Genomic DNA, 17,662 nt, shown 5'->3' on the forward strand with positions numbered 1-17,662 from the left:
CTGCATGTTGAAGATTGTGTCATAGAAGTCTCTTACTGTACTGAAAAGACTTAAGTTGACTTTAGCTTGTATTAAATGTTTTTATATAACAAAAAAATCTATTTTTTACAGTGGAAGTTTGAGTATTAATCAGGCTCAGATCTGATCACAGAGCTAGAGTATGGGTCTTATTCAGTTAGTAAAAGCCTTTGTCTTGTTTTCGTCCACTCTTTTTTGTCCGCTAACCCAACTGTCCCCCTGTCCTAACTGAGCCCGCTCTCCCCTACATATCAGTAACTCACTCTCTCCTTCCTCTCTCCCTTTCAGACCTCGACTCCAGGCTCAGAGGAAGTTCGCCCAGTCGCAGCCCAATTCGCCCAGCACGACGCCCATCAAGGTGGCCGACCCTAGCAGCCTGAACACCGCCCTGGCCACCGTGCCCTCCACATCCCTGTCATCGCTCTCTTCTTCATCCCTCTCCTCTTCCATTCAGGACCTGTCCAGACGCAAGCCCAAGACGGAGGACTTCCTCACCTTCCTCTGCCTCAGAGGTAAGTCGCAGCAGAACGGAGCAGATGGAGACATAATTACATGCAGACCCGAAAGCAGCGGTAGACACGAAGCGATGTTGTTGAACAAGAAAGCTGCAGATATGTCTTGCTCTTATATTAGAGGTTTTTTATACAGGTACAGGGCTCTGCTAGAAAGCTGAAAGACAGATTACCTCTGAGGCTGGACAACATTGTGCTACTGTTTGGCGTCTTTCGAAAGGCCTGCACTCTGTTAGCTTCTAATAGCAAGCTTATAAACACACCCAACATTCCCAAGACCTGCCATACAGTATGTGCAGCCCAGCGCTGTTATTGTCAGACTGAGTTGTACTATCTCATGTGAAGGTCTACAGGGAAACCTGAACTGAGGTTAAACACTTTGCTCCGCTCCTTTTTTTATACACACACGTGCACATAAAGATGTGTGCACAAGCAATTCAAGAGCATATATAATAGGTTTTGTTAAGTCAGGTTTTGATCACCCTCCACACACACACACACACACACACACACACACACACACACACACACATAACAGCACACACTTCCTACAAATAACTGTGTACTTGCCCAAGGCTAAGATTATCCTGCATTTCATCAGCTTACACATCTCCCCCTCCTACCTTTCAACAACTCTCTGTCTCTTTAGCACTCTGCCTATCACCCTCTACCACAGCAGCTGTTCGTGCATAGAGTACTCGCACAGTCACACGCCCAACACTACAAACACTACACAGGTTCACCGACACTATGTAGCACCTTCGATGTCAAATGAACTGTGAAAGCCACTGCAGGGTAATTAGCAGCAGAGTTGGAGTTTTGTGTGTGTGTGTGTGTGTTTGTGTGTGCATGTGTGTGTGTTTGTGTGTGTGGCATTGTTAATGGGGAGTGTCTTAACAAGGAAAATTCTTTGGGTTAAATGCAGGCGCTCTGATACTATCACACCCACGCCCTTATAAACTGCCTGCGAATGGTAACTCATATTAACTAAGACCCCACTGGACATTCACAGTAACCTTACATGCCCTGTTCTGTCTTGCTCTGGAGTTAATGAAGGATTCATGTTACTTATGATCTCTGCTCTGCTGGACAGTGAATGAAGAAGGCTAGTCCACTGCCAGGACACTGCAAAAAGTTTCTCCTCTCCGTGCTGTGGTTTATGAATCTGAGCTTGCACAAAATTCAGTTAAAAGAGCAACAAAATTACAGTTAAACTTTGATATAACATCAACAAAATGACTGTAAAAGTGCTCTTCAATCACAAAGAAACTGGGTTACCGGGAAGGAAATATTGCTATAAATTGTGTAAACTTCTATGTAACAGTCATTGTGTGTTCATTCTAAAATTCTATGTAGGAATATCTATATCAAAATGACATGTTAGATGAAAGACATGAATATCTAATGTCTCCCTGGGCAGATTTTACATGGCATAATAAAGATCTCTGTTGTAGATTAGAACAATAACATCTTTCCTTTTTACATGCCCTGTATATAGAGTGCTGTAAGGATAATGTTTACTTGTAGGCCAACCTGGAAGTTAACGTCACCTTGGTTACTTCGACAAAAAGTATGTGGGATTTTTCAGTTGGATTTTGGATTACTGCAGGAATTAAGTTCTGCAGCAAACAAAAGTTTATGATACTTAAACGTTTTATTCAGCAAGATAAGCGATAAACGAATTGCATTACAGTCGCATGACTTCAATGTCACCACGACAATGAGGCTGTTAAGCCATGTACGGCAGCAACCTCTGCAGTCTCATTTAGCCACTTGTGAGTAGCCACCTTTTTTAAAGGTCCAGTGTGTAGAATTCAGAAAAGGAATATAATATTCATGACCTAGTATTTTTGTTGTTGTTTTGTTTTGTTGTTTACCTTAGAATAATTTATTTATATCTACATACTGAATGGGTTCTCTTGCACGAAGCCCCTCATTTTTGTTACAGTAGCCTAGAATAGACAAACCGAACACTGGCTCAAAATTTGGCCATTTGCGTTTTCACATCGGCCACTGTAGTTCTCCTACATGCTTGGCACATGGAAGAAGTTCCAGTTGGTTGCAGTGTCATAACCTCACTGCTAAAGGCCACTAAATCCTACACACTGGACCTGTAAGACACATAAAAGCTTAACACAATTGGGGTATTTACTGACTTATTTTATGTGGTCAAACAAAACATAATCTCTTGAACTTGTGTTAAGCACAGACCTTATTTCAGGCTAAAAACCCATTAAAAACAATTTCGAGGCGAGGGAACAGGAATTACTAAAATGCTAACTCATCTTCAGGTTTTATGACTCATTCCTGCATCACTCTATAGGCAGACTAGTAAGATGTAAGGACGTATAATGTCCCTTCCACACAATAAATCATAAGACTTACCTCACATTCCCGTCTTCATCATGCTTTTCTTACGGAACATGAAAGAAAAGGGAGTGACACATTCAAGGGCCTAAACAATAAAAAGTTTAGGACCATTTTCTCGAACAACCTTGGCGGTGACTTCTCTTTTGCTATCTTAATTTTCCCCTTTGTCGAACATCCCACTTACCTTTTTCTCAAACATGTCCTCGCAACCAGAATTAACTCATTTGGAAGACAAAACCCCCTCGCCTCCGATTAATTTACCGTTATCATTATTAACCTCTGCCCATCTTACAAAGTAGGCTAAAGACTCAGGAGAGGCAAATTTAGATCTGAGTCTGTTGGGACATGACGGCTATACATCCCTATTCTGACGAGAATACTCCCATTATGGAATGTCATTTTAACCTTACAGGGCTCATTCAAGAATGCGTAATTGGAGGTTGCTAAAACTGACTGAAGCCTTTGGTGAGAGGGGCTTTGATTTGCATATATAGGCCAGGATGTTACATAGGCTAATGATATAATGTGTCCCATATACTTTGAAGTTGAGATTATTCTGAGCTCTGGGTGCTAAACTAACCCCACCCTTACATGTGGAGTGGTAGACTAATGAGGTGTAGGTGGCTGGTCCTGACTCAGTTTTGCTGCTTTTTCTCTTTATAATTAAGGTTAGATATGGTGCTTTGCAAGCTGATTTCAAGCCTGTGTGTGTGTGTGTGTGTGTGTGTGCAAGGTTTGCTGTTCTTGACTGCGCTACTAATGCTAATTTTAGAGCTAGGCTGCTAAGCTAACGATTGAATGGTTTTCCACTGGGCTTTTTCCACTCTGCCGCTCCCTGCTTTACTGCTGTATTTATAGACCCACTTTAGCTCTGTGTGTGTGTGTGTGTGTGTGTGTATGTATGTATGTATGTGTGTGTGTGTGTGTCTACTGTCCATGCTGCGAGGATGACATTTTCCTGCGCAGGCTTCTTCTGCTCTGTTTTTCCCCTTGGCCTCTCATATGACCCATATGCAGGGACCCTTACCAAGAGAAGGACATGGGAGAATGTCAGCAGAGCCCTTGAGGTTGTGTGTCAGTGTGTGTGCGTCTGTGTGTGTGTTCAAGTGTGAGTGCAAATCCATGCTCAGTCACCACTGATGCTGCCTGTTCTGCTTATCTCCTGCGTGCCCCGCCATCGTGTGTATGTATGTATGTGTGTGTGTGTGTGTGTGTGTGTGTGTGTGTGTGTGTGTGTGTGTGTGCGTGCGTGCGCATGTGTTAGTGTGTATGCACACATGCAGCATCCAGGGTATATGACGAGACACAGCCTACCAAGACGACCGTGTTAGCCTGGTTAATCTTTTCAAAGGGACTCAAGTCTTTGATATCGTCTGAAACCCCAAATCCCCTTTAAGATTCTGATACATGTCTCTCTGGTGATCTGACCACCGTGCACATTAGGCTGCTTCATGTCTGCAACCAAAATGCCTCTGACAGGATCTCTAGCTGTATTATGGAAATCTCCAATCCATTATCTCCCTAATTCTCTTTCTTTTCAATTTGGCTTGTTTTTTGAAGTTGTAACAGGGCAATCATCAGCATTTCTAGCCTAAAGTACAGAGATGTGGACCTGAGTCACATGACTTGGTCTCAAATTCGATGACTTTAGACTCCACTTGACAAAATCAAAAAAGATTTACTTAGACTTTGTCACTTATGACTTGTGATTTTACCTGGACTTGAGCCTTTTGATTTGAAAATATACCTCCCCAGAACCCAATAATTTAAAAAGTATAGTAAAAAAAAAAAAAAGTGTTTCTTAATCCATGTCCCTTCATTTCCTGATTCAAGTAACGTTAACATTTTTCATTCCCAGCATGTCAACACCTAATTTCCCAGATCCTCTTTGTTTGAACCAATCCAACAGTATTCAATCAGGTTGCAGGAGAGAACCATGAAGAACTAAAGTGGTGTTACTGAGTAGCAGTTGAAAAACTATTATTCTGTATGCATACAAAAACCATGGGTGGTCAACAAAAAACAAATTGCAGTATGCAAAATTAAAGACAAACTTGTTTTAACAAATAAAGAAATTTAATAAATACTAAAGAGTACATCATGACTTGTTGAGGGCTCTAATCTCAAAGTTCAGGACTTTGGACTTGACTCAGGACTTGCTTGTGACTTGAAAAGAATGACTTGGTCCCACCTCTGCTAAAAACCCTATCAGTGGTGATTTCTGGGATTCGTCCCAGGTCAAACGTTCACAATGTGTAAACACACACACCCACTGCAGTGTTTGCTTTTCTTATCAGGTAAACATATCCACCCCAAAGGCTTCTATCCATCACTCATTCGGACAGCTGCATAAAAGCAGGTAAAACATGAAGTGTTTGAAGCTGTAAAGTGAGCAACAAAAAGAAAGAGGCAAATGTTGTGAAAGCTGAACTCTTGTGTCAGTTTGTATTGTGAAACCACCACTAAGTTTTCCATCATTCTGCATGTTACCCCAGTGCCGTCGCATCCAATTGGAGTTTCTAATTGACGACATCTTATTCTTTTGGGATTTTTTTTCTCCCCCACGTTAATGAATTGGTTGGCTGCTGTTGCTGGTGTTGCTGTTGCTGTATCCGAGGAAATAATTCTGATGCAACGTGGGAGTAACCGGACAGAGAAGTGAAAAACAAGATTTCTGTCTACTGTATGGAAGGATGCACAACATGTATGCTCACCACCCACACTGTCTAGGGCCTATATTCTGTATTTATCTGACTGCTCATCTCTTTCTTTCTTCTCACACACACACACACACACACACACACACACACAAGCTGAGTGCCCAGGCCTTGCCTGTGTTCTCAGAATGGTGTTTATGTGTGGTCCAGGCCTGTAGTTGCGCTGTTTATATCCATGGAGAAAGCCATTTGGGTGGTAGCCAGACAGTCTGCCTCTGGCTCTGTCTGCCTCTGGTAACCCAGAGGGTGCAGGGCTGCTGTTGGCAGGGTGGGGGCAGCACTGAGACCAGCAGGATGAATAGATTCAGATCGAAGTGCACAGTGTTGACCCGCTCCAGGTTTTCCAAGTCATCCAAAGGTTTCATTCCAAATTGAGAAAGCCACTATTTAAGTAAATAGCACAATCTTTCTGGAATGATTGTTGTCATGTGTGTAAACTGCACAGCTTCTAAGTGGTTTTGGTTTCTTTCTGACCTTAATTTTACTTTTTTGAGCCTCTTTAAAATATCCAACAATAAAGATCAGGCATGGTTTGTTTTGTGCATTTTGGAAAGAAGTTATTTACCGATGTTTGCTCTCATTTATGCGTAAATACACACACACACACACACACACACACACACACACACACACACATGCACTCCTTCACAAGCACAGTATACACATTGACACAGATGAGATAAGAATAGATTAGGGAGTAAATGAATAACTGTCTGCACACACTCCTGGAAATGAGTCTCTTACATAAGACTCATTTCCAGGAGTGTGTTTTTCTTTGTGTGTGAACGTGTGTGTGTTCCAGTGTACGTGTGCACTGCCGCCGTGTTTACCTCTTTGCCCTCTGGGCCTTCTCCCATGCCTGCCAGCCCCATCGTGGTGCCTCTCTCTCAGGTTCAGCGAGTCCAGTTTCTCTGCTCTGCTTACATAACCCCCCAGCCCTGACCTAGTGAACCAAAGACCTCAGATTCCTAGTACGTGATTACACATAGGAGACAAATGTGGACTTTTCACATCTGCATGTTTTTTTTCTTTATAAGAAATGACTGCCAATCCTGGGAACTGTGCTTGGGACCTCTATCTTTGTAGCTGGATTGTTAGATTTGATTTTGTTTGATGGTATTTTTATTGTCTGAGAATCTCGCTTAACTAGAAGCACATTTCCACCCCTGGGAATAGGATTTCGAGTCCGACAGCTACTCATTTGTCTCTCAAGTGCATTGCTGTTGTGACAACCAAATTTCCCTCAGGGATAAGGTACTTTTCTTTCTCTCTAATGTGTGATTGCTATTTGATTAAAGCCTGGAAACTGTACGAGAAGAGCTGTGACTTTCTTGTCACTCATGACGCTGTGCAAGAGTTGGTAGCGCAGCACCCACTGATTCTACATTCTCCTCCAAGAGCAGAGCCACTGTTTGTGGGGTTAATGGTTTTGCTGACATTAAGGAATGTCAATTGGAGATGTAATCCCTAATCCTCTCTCAGTCTCTCTCTCTCTCTCTCTCTCTCTCTCTCTCTCTCTCTCTCTCTCTGTTTCTCTCCTAGTGACTGATGAACAGTTTTGGCAGAGCTTAGCTGCAGGAGATAACTTGCCCTCTCCACGCCAGAGAACCTAGATTTGTCTCCCTTTCTGACCTTCCCTTAAAAACACCACTCACACTTCCTGCGCAGACACTCACACACTTTGTTCTAAGTCAGCACGTCCACATGTCCCCATGGCAGCTAAACCCTCCTGATTGACTATTTAAATTGTCCTCATTGTTTCAGTTCCAGTTAAGGGGACAAAAGAAGGGTAGCCAGAGAATGGAGGGTTTGTAATTATGCCCCCCCACCCAAGAGCCCCGTTAAAAATGACAATCCTAATAGATTCTTTCAGACCTAATTATGATTTGTCTGCGGTCGGAATGAGGTGGATGAAAAGATGGTGTAATTGGGGGATTGGGCTCGAGCCCCGTTTGAGGTCTCGGAGACGGACTGAGTTATGTTTTTTTTTTTCACCACGTGTGTGTGTGTTTAGGCACATTCATGTGTTTTCTAGGAGCTGATGGATTCAGGGTCTCTGGTATTGCAGCCACTCCCGTAATCGGGATGCCAGTGGTTGGTGTTGGACCACTAGATCTGTTTGGCAGGCTGGCTCTGTGTGTCTGTCTGTCTTTGTGTCCTCTCCCGTCTCCCTCTCTCCAGAATTCTAGACAGTCTTATTTTTGGGGATCTTGAATATATTAGAGGATACAGTTGTGCTATTGTTACATCTGTCTGATGTCTGGTCCTCGTCTTCTGCCATTCTGCTTCTTTCTGCAGCTTAAGAAAAAAGAAAAACACACACACATTTGTTTCTGTCTCTCTTTTCCCTCCTCACTTTCACAATATGCTCAATTTTTCATTTTCTTTTTAGTTTTCTCCTCATGTCAGCAGTTGTTTTACCATACCTCTGAGCTTGCTTACACCTGCTATTAGAATGTGTCTCCACATGCTTCTCCAGTGACCACTTGTGATCGGATCTCATTTATCCGCTTGATATGCAAATAATGTGAGTTATTTAGGTTTGTAAAGACCAAATGCCTCATTTTTTGTTTGCTTGTTTTTGTTTAAGCGACGGAAGGTTTGTCGTGTCATACGCACACTTACAGCCTTTACTATTTAAAATGAGTAAAATTTTGCTTGGAAAGTACTGCTGCAGACCTGTAAGCTCCATGATGGGGACACTTGATAAGAGTCCACCTGGCCACAACCACACAGTAGCCCCTTTTACACTGCCAGATTTTCGGCGAATGTTGGGCTGTTTTGCTGGCAAGCTGCAAGCATTTATACACACAGAGCCGGATTGGCGGGTTGATCCGAGGTGCCCAATTTTCCACCTCGTGGGGTAGTCATATTGGCGGAACCCTTTTGGTTTTAAAAGACTGAGGCGGCCTTCTGCCACGGGAGGGGCTGTTGATGACGCTGCATGTGTGACCCACTGGTGGTGGATAAACAGGAAACAGCTGATAGCAGAATTTAGCGAGCAGCTAGTAGCAAGAGGGAAACGCAAACCTGACAGACACTGTAAAGATGAGTAACAAGGGAGACAAGGAATTGCGCGCCCTCCTTGTCCTCGCAAGTGAAGAGGCCATTAACCGTCAGATGACGGGAATGGTGACAGACAGGCTGACTTATGAGAGAATCACCGAAAGACTGACTAGCTGCAGCTTCCCTCCCACGTCAAAGTTTATGTCACACGCTGAGCTACATATTATGTTACTTGCTCACGCCCCCCATTGCCCCGAAAAAGGCGCATTATGTAGGAACAAAAGCAGGCAGCATTTTGCCACACTCCCCAATTTTGTTTTTATACTGCCAATGCTGCAAAAAGACTGATTGGGCTTTCCTGCAAATTTACACAATTCCTGTTTAGAAAGGGCTAAAGACAGAGCGAACTGTTAGCATCACATGGCTTACGCTACATGTCACTTCATTGTTGTCGTGAGATTGTTGGGACCATTTAACAGCTGCAGCTGTGTTAGCTCATGCTAACCAGACAGGTGTTGATTTGACCGTTTGTCGGGAGTAGAGTGGCTGTGGTTGCCTGTGCAACTGCACCAACAAAAGTTTTCTCATCCTGTGGGGTGTCAGAGAAGCAAGTACTTTAGCTCAGTAGGGGTACCATCAATGTGGTCCAGGACACACTGGCGTAGAATGTGACCATATGCAGCCCAGACCACCTCCAAATGTGGATCTGAGGAATCAGATCTCAAGACACATTAAGGACAGTTTTATTGCATTCACACCTGTTCACAAGCTGTCCACTTGTGATCCACTTGTGATCTGATCACTAAGGATGCATGTTAATACCAGGTGTAAACAGGGCCTCTTAGAATCTTGCAATGAATCCATTTATCTCCAAATACTGAACCCTACCCTGTTATAGTGTTTCCCAGAAGGACAGAGGTGTTGTAAAGGTACACACACACTTCTTCTAATGTATTTGAACATTTTTATCTGCACTTCCTTGCACCCCCAAAAAAACGCACACTCTTCCCTTCGTCTCTGCTCCCCGGTGCCCCTGTGGTCTGTTTGCCATTGGCCCTCTGACCCCTGTTCAGAGCAGTAAATTACAGCCATTTAGCTAATGAAGCAAGTCATTAGAAGCTGATTGGGCCAGTGTGTGTGTCGCCTCTGTGTGTTTGTTTGGTCTAAGAGAGGAGCCTTTGCTCTGTCGCCAAGATAAACGAGGTGTCTGTGCGGTGTGTTTGTTCGTGTGTGTGTGTCCTTTGGTGCATGCGTGTGGCTATTTTGTATCTGCTGGTGTGTATGTGCGCTGCGGTCACCCAACTCTTCCAGGGCTGATCCTCTGGTTAAAAGCCAGAAGATTGTACTTTGCTACAAAGTGGCACTGCTACACGAGTTTAACCACTTATAATTGTGTGCATCCCACTTCAGATGCTGTGTGCCAAGAAACCACAACATAAACACACGCTGGACAGGGGTTATGAGGGCTTCTTAAACCAGATGTGGTGTGAGAATCTATCCCTGCCTGCAAAGAAACATGCCTCACCATGTAGGTTATTAGGATTATATAAAGGCCATATTTCAAGATGTTGAGCAGTTACTTTTTGCCCTACAGATCTCCTTTACACGTTAAAGAGAGCAGGTAAAACTCCAATATTATCTGATCAGGGAATCTGCTGCTACTACAGATTTCTTTCTTTCTCTTCAGCTCTCTGAGGAGATAATTAGAAACTGGCAGAGCTGCTGAGTGAAAAGCATGATCCAAGGCACAAGCAGATTTATTATTACCAGGCTGTACTTTTTAGTGTCTGAAAAAGCTTTGATACGAGTTTGAAATTTACACTGAGCTTTCAGAATAAATGTGATGTGACATGTGGTAACCGCAGGTCCCCCGACTGGCCAATAATAGTTGTTGGTGCACTTTAAAATGAAAATTAATCTGTGTTCAAAGATGTAGCTTATGCTTCAGAAATGTTGAAATAATTACTTCAATGTGCATATTATTTTATGTTCTCATCACAAGGGCAGAAAGTAATCTATCAAATCAACATTTCAGAAGTTGACTTCCAGCAGATTGTTGGTGGGGAAAGAAGAAGGATTTTCTAGCTTTCACGCTCCAGTGTTCCCTTAAGGGCTCTTACTTTCTATTCTTATTTTCTTATTTGACTCTGCACTGTGGGCTATTTAAAGGAGAATGCTTCAGTATTCAGCAGTACTCTGTCTGCATGGTACTGGTTAGCACCAGTTAAGCCTTGAACTGTGTCCTCTCCTTTGTCATGAGGAAAGCCCGGACTTAGTCAGGCTGTCATTTAAGTATTGAGTGTATCCTCACACACTTACACACACACACACACACACACACACACACACACACACACACACACACACACACACACACACACACACACATTCCCAAGCTGAGCTCCACTGTCCACTCACAGTGTAGATGTGTTTCATATTGTGCATGTATCGATTATAAAAGGCTTTCATTTATTTTCTTCAGTCTAAAACCTACCATCCAAACAGAGACGCCATGAAGCGTTAGTGAAGTTTAGCGGCTAATTTCTATCTTGTATGAGATGTATCCTTCGTGTAAGTCTATTAGAAAACGTAATTATTTTGGTGTCATATTTGTGTTATCTCTATATTTTCATTAAGCCGCTTAATAAGGTATTGAATGTGTAAAATCTAAGATAAGTATTCAGCACCCTCCAAAACAAGAGTGCCGATTAAATAATTGGCTCGGCTAATTCTTAATTCACTCTGTGTAATTTTAAGTGCTCTGTATAGCTTAATGCAGGCTAGTTAAATTCAGCCTATTTTTCAGAGGCTTAACATTATTTTAATTGACACATAATCGTGCATTGCTTCCCATTAATGCCCTTTAAACACGGTGGCCCCTAAAAAGGGTAATAAAACCCACAGTAGTTGCTCATGCTATGCTATCGATTTATAAAAGGATTCATAAAAATCCAGTTTCCTGCTCATAAATGGCCAGATTGAATCAAAGCTGTGGGCATGCTGCACAGCCACACATTCCGGTTAACTGTAACAACAATCACAAACATGCAGTTACAACATTACAAAGCCTAACTGTACTAATCTAAAATGATTTTATTAAATTTTGCTTACATTTTCCAGACACACACACACACACACACACACACACACACACAGACGTGTACACATACACACAGGCTTCTCCTATATATATATTATATTCTCAGCAGTTCGTGGCTAATAATAAAGATAATGTGTATATTATTGGAACATATGTATCACCGTGGGTTACATTTGTCCAGCAAGCTAGATGACTGTGGCTTTTCATGCCTCTAGTTGGATCAGGGGTACAGTAATATCAAATGGCTGAAGCGAACAGTCGAGCAGAGGTTAAAAGATCAGTTCAGATGCGGCACAATGATCTTTCTCATAACATAATTTCCAAAATAACAGGAAGATACAAAGGGTTGGAAAGGAATTAAAGGTAATTTATGTAATGACATCCACTTGGGAGATGAATATCATATTTTGTTTGAATGTTAAAACACAAACAGTGTCAAGAATAGGAAGAAATACCTGCCAAAATACTTTGCAAACCAGTCGTTCATGTTTATCTTTATATTATTCGTATTATCATTGTGGTCCAGAGAAAATAAAACAGAATCAGAATCAGCTGTTTGCCCGTATTATATATACACAGGGGAGACACATAGTCGCAGGAATCTCCTGTCTGAGGTAGCTCCTCTGGGCGAAGTCAATTCACAAGCTCTCCACACAAACAAACACAAGCAATGAAGTGTCTTTCTGGTCCTTTTTTGTGGCAAGGATCAGCACATTCCTGAAAATATTTTCATCGTGTTTCTGGAAGCAGACTGAAGCATGATGCAGCACAACAAAAAAATAAACCATAAGTGGTTCATAACTGTTCCTGTGTGTATATATTTATATTTCTTTCCAAACACATAGCGCCAGTCACCACTGCTACACTCCATAAGCCTGCCTGAGTTTTTTATTCCTGCATCTGTATGACCGGACCAGCTGTTTTCACACTGATTTACGAGTGCAACATTATGAGATTTAATAACATAGCTTTGGGCTTTATGACCTTTTATGAGGGTGTGCAACTACATCCAGCTAACTGAGGTAACATTATAGGCTATCCACTGCCAAACACCATTTACCTCCTCCCAGCACGTATTGAGCTAGATTTCTCAGAGATGACAATGAAAGTGATTGAGAGCGACAGAAAAAGGAAAGCAAGAGAACGTCGGCTTTCTTCTCCAATAGGAGGAGAGATTGACAGTAATCCTGTCTGGAAGAGTGAAAGCGGCAGATTTGGGATTAGCTCAGCAGTGACTCTTTGGTTTTCTAAAGTAACTCTTTTACAGAGTTAGATATTTGAGCACATGTACAGTATATATGTCTCAATAAAGCTGTCAACATCCAGAGTCTCGGTGGAAAGACGGCCTGGTTCGTACTCCCAGCACTCTGGCTTTAGTTCAAGCCATCAGAATATGTTGCAAGTCATCCCCTCCCCTCCTCTACACTGTATATAGTAATGCCACTCAAATTGTTAGAACCACTACTGCTGCTAATATTTTGCTGTGGCATTTACAGAGAAAACTCCAGAGATGAAGGTCAGTGGATAGATGGTAAATCCATAGATGTTAGATTGAGAGAAGACGATAGAAGTTTAGCCCGATTCAGACACAGAATGAAAACTGTCGTCGCTTTGCAAATCATTTGAACACTGGGCTGTGCATGTCCTTGATTTTGTTTGTGCGAATACAACAATGGAGCAGCTATGTGCAGAGCAGTTTACAAAGCATCAATAGGCCACCAGCTGGGATAATAACAGATGAAAAAAACAGCAGCACAATTACCATTATTCACAAACGCTTGAGCAACTTCTATTTTTACATTAATATTTCACCACTCACATATTGATGTTGATTCATCTACAATGTAAGAGATTAGAATAAAAAAGCAAAGACAATTTTTTCCCATACATGGACAGCTGGAGGTCTTGCAAAAAGGTGTTGAGTTTCAAGTAGACTTACAGAATTACAGTAAAACTGTTTTTCAGCGCCTTTTTCTTAATTCAAATTGTACTTTTTTCTTTTTCCTCCCCCGACCTACCTCTTTATTATTTATCCCCCCCCCTCTGCGTCCCTTTCTCCTCCTTTCCTCCACCTCTCTGCACTCAGGTTCATCGGCCCTGCCCAGCAACATGGCCTACTTTGGAAGCTCCCAGGAGGAGGAGGACCTGGAGGAGGATGACGAGGAGGAGGAGGAGGAGGTGAGGAACGGAGGCGGGATCCACTCTCACAGCGGGGGAAGCAACAGCCAAGCCTCGGCCTCCTCCTCCTGCCACTCGACACCCCGCAAGGGCAAGCTCCCCGCCAGGCAGCCGCTCAATGGGCACGGTAAGGACGGGACTAAAGCTTGAAGCAGCACAGAGTTGACTACAGTTTCCGAGAGTTTGATGGGGAGTGCAGTCATGAAAAGATCGTCTGTGATGAAGGAGGAGTTAACGGAGAAAAATCAAAGAGAAGAGGTGCAGGGTGTAGGGGATGAAAGTGAGGGAAGAGCAAGAAGAGATAGGTGCTCTGAGGGAAAGAGATGGATGAAGAGGGAGGTTAAGGGGAAATGAAGAAGAAGGGGAGTGAAGGATGATGCACCAGCAGAATAAGTAGTGAGGAATGGAAAGATCCATTTTGTGAGAAAGATTCGGAGAGAGTGAAGGATGGAGAAACGCAACAGAGAATGAGAATAAGTCGGGGCCAAACAGGAGCACAGAATGACTCATGGGACAGAAGAGTAGTGGGGCTTGTCTCTGTGTGTGAACGTGAGCAATTTCCTAAATTTGCACTCTTGTTTTCCACTGCAGAGACGGGGGTAAGTCACATGGGATAGCAGAGCAGCACATCAACTCTTTCCACCCCAATTAACACTTAGCTTGCTAAACCCTAACAAGGTGTTTATGCACGCACTGCAACAGCTGGCCGGGGCCTTCTGCACACGCGCGCACATACACACAACTCAGTGGCAGCGTATGTACACCCCTTGGGGCACATAGACATTTGGATGAATACACATACACACATGCACAACATTTAGGAAATTGCATGCATGCGACTGAGCCCATGAGAACAGACTCACTCCCAATCCCAACACTGATGACTATGAAAACAAGTATGCTGAATTTTATCAATAACACATCAAATCACATTTTATAGAATCCAAAATATTGTTCCTCGAGTTGTTTTTTAACATAGTAATAGAGAAACGATTTCAACCTAGAGGCCTTCCCTCCCTGGCAGACTTCGGAGACATACAATCCTTCCGGCCAGGCGTTTCCCCACAAAACAACGGCTGGATTTCATGGTTCCTCCTTTTCACCCTCCCTGACTCTCTCCCTCCCCCCTGTAGTCTGCAGAATCGCCGCCAGAAAGGTTCAAAAGGTGAACGCTTTGCTCAGCTCTTTCCTCTGTCATCTTCTCAAGAATGTGGAGGAGGAGAGAGACAGCAGAGAGACTGGTGGGATTAAGAAAGAAAGAGGGAGAGAGGTCCATAGATTTGCTTGAACTGAACTCTTGGAGAACCGTGCACTGCCTTTGTGTAGTTCACTGATGGCGTCTACCCCCCAAAAGCAAACGCAGATACGGAGACATCTCTCATTCTTTCATGAACATCTGTAGCTGCAGCTTGAAACATAAACTGTACATATGCACATATCTGGATAAGGAGCAGGAACAGTAGGATAGTGAAACCTGTTTGAACAAATCCAGGCTTGTTGTGTGCATGAGGACAGCTTAGTCTCCTTTCTTATCTCGTATACCAACACTGTTTGCAAAGCAGCTCGGCGCCTTCACTGTGATATGCTGAATAAATAGATAAGAAGGAAATAGGCAGATATACTTTGTAGGGGACAATAGAGATGAGGGGGTTAAGGACACCGAAACAGACACGTGTAGGTGTGCACACACACACAGTCGAGACTCGGCCATTGCTGCAGTGTTGAGACAGTGTTTGTGCTGTGTTGGGTATCGGGCACACACACAAAGAGACAAACACACACACACCTCAGTCCATTTTGCGGTTTTAAGAGTGGTGTCAAACGTGACACTTTAATATGCAGCTTGGGCCACTCTCCAGCCGGAGCAGGGTTATATGGGCTCTTAGGGAGGAGGAGGAGGAGGAAGAAGGGGAGGTGGTTGGGAAAAAGGAGAAATAGAATTAGTGGAGAAGAGTGAAACATTTTATTCTGGGAGGTAAAGAGAGACAGGAGAGACCCTACATTGTAGGCCATTCATCAGCGCTCCGTCCCTCCGCTCCTCTCTCCCACTCGGCCATGTGCCATGTTGACATAGCTAAATTAAACAGCTTTTATTGGGCTCAGTTTCTTGCTTAGCTCACTTCTCAAAATGTCAGGATTTCTCTGATTTTTCATTGAGCCAGGGGCCCGAGAGACTTGCAGACGCTCACTTGTGGTTATGAGTGGATACACACACACACACAGTGGCGCACATACAGAAACATGCACTGATGCTCAAAGATGTACACACATATCGCCTAACAACACACGCCTTGCTTTGCAGAGTATACTGTATATGTTGTGCGTTGCATGTGTGCTGTAAAGGCTGTGTGTGTTTGTGCTGTGGCCTCCTGTCATTCTTTCCATACAGCGCGTCGCCTGTTGATATTAAGACGCCATGAAACTTTAAATTGAGCCCCATAAAAGCTGAAGAGAGAGCTATTGAATGTGTATGTTAATTGCCGCGCTCCTGTTCAACTCGCTTAGCATCATCCCCGGGGGTTGATGGAGCCTGCGTCCATTTTGAACAGGTTCATTGACATGTAGCATAAAGACGTTTTCATGCTCACCTTAAATCATGCATAGTTTACTGATTGGGGACTATATGTTAGCCAAAACCCTGTCGCTCCAATGTTTGTGCGGGCTTTTCCATTGGTCGTTGTGGTTTGGTGCCAGGGGTTTATATGCCATTCTGCACTACAGGGGGGTATTGAGACTTATGTCCACATATTGGCATTGGCATAAGTAGACGGTAGCCTGAAAAAACATAGTATATGTCCGACAGTATTTACGCCTTGCTACCTGATAGGAACTTTCCACAGTGTCTTGTTTTCTTCACAGTGGCTTATTTTTTATTTTATTTATTTACTTTTTACTTGTGCACATAAGGAATCAGGAACTGGGTTGCACACCTTAAAAAAAGTATATAAAATGTGTACATATACCATACACATCATGCAAAGCTTAACTGCAGTCTGTCATGTTGCTGCACTCCTAGCAGAGCCCTAGACTAAGAGAAACCAGTGTTGTAGTCAAGACCACCTTAACTGAGATCAAGTCATTACTAGGGTTGGGTGAAATGGAGAAAATCAATGATCATGATATCTGTCAACATTGTGACAAAATTGTAGGGTTCACTAAAGGGCTGGGTTTCAGTATTATATCAATATTGTGTCAAAAGATTAGATATTATCTTAGATTTTTGATATCGTAAGTGTTTTACAGGTTTTAAAGGCTGTGTTACAGTGAAGTGATGTCATTTTCTGAACTTACCAGACAGTTACAGCTGTTCTATTGTTCACCTTTACCTACGTAATCATTATATGCACATTGCTGATGTTTATTTATCAAAAATCGTGTATCGAGACAAGACCAAGATTTTGAGGGGTTGAGACTGATGCTGTGTCTCAAATCGCGTACTTCCATTAGTACACTTCCATGTAGCATACTATGTGCACTATGTACTTGTTGGCGTAGTGTGCGAATTTCGACAGGGTAGTGTTGTCTCAAACCAAACACGGCTGTTGTGCACTTTACAGAAATGACGACTGCACATTTCGACCTCTTCTTCTTCTTTTAATGCCTGATGTGCAGCTGTTAGCTAGTTAGCAAACTAGCATTAGCATTCGCGTTATCATTTGCGGTACCAAATCTTTACAGACTGCTAAATTAACCCAATAAACATACTGCTGGCTTATACCCGACAACAGTATAGTGGTGCTTAGTGCAAAAAACACATGTAT

General features: G+C 42.9%; 1 protein-coding gene across 1 annotated transcript in view; it reads left to right on the plus strand.

Annotated features, from left to right (window-relative positions):
* The window catches only part of jarid2b (jumonji, AT rich interactive domain 2b), a 128,511-nt gene that overhangs the window by 90,027 nt on the left and 20,822 nt on the right, over positions 1–17,662 (plus strand). The window contains exons 4-5 of the mRNA XM_049603152.1: positions 307–530; positions 13,810–14,028. Of these exons, the coding sequence (XP_049459109.1) occupies positions 307–530; positions 13,810–14,028 (443 nt within the window). The remainder of the gene's footprint in view (positions 1–306; positions 531–13,809; positions 14,029–17,662) is intronic.

This window comes from Epinephelus fuscoguttatus, linkage group LG17, assembly GCF_011397635.1.
Source record: "Epinephelus fuscoguttatus linkage group LG17, E.fuscoguttatus.final_Chr_v1".
Classification (NCBI taxonomy): domain Eukaryota; kingdom Metazoa; phylum Chordata; class Actinopteri; order Perciformes; family Serranidae; genus Epinephelus; species Epinephelus fuscoguttatus.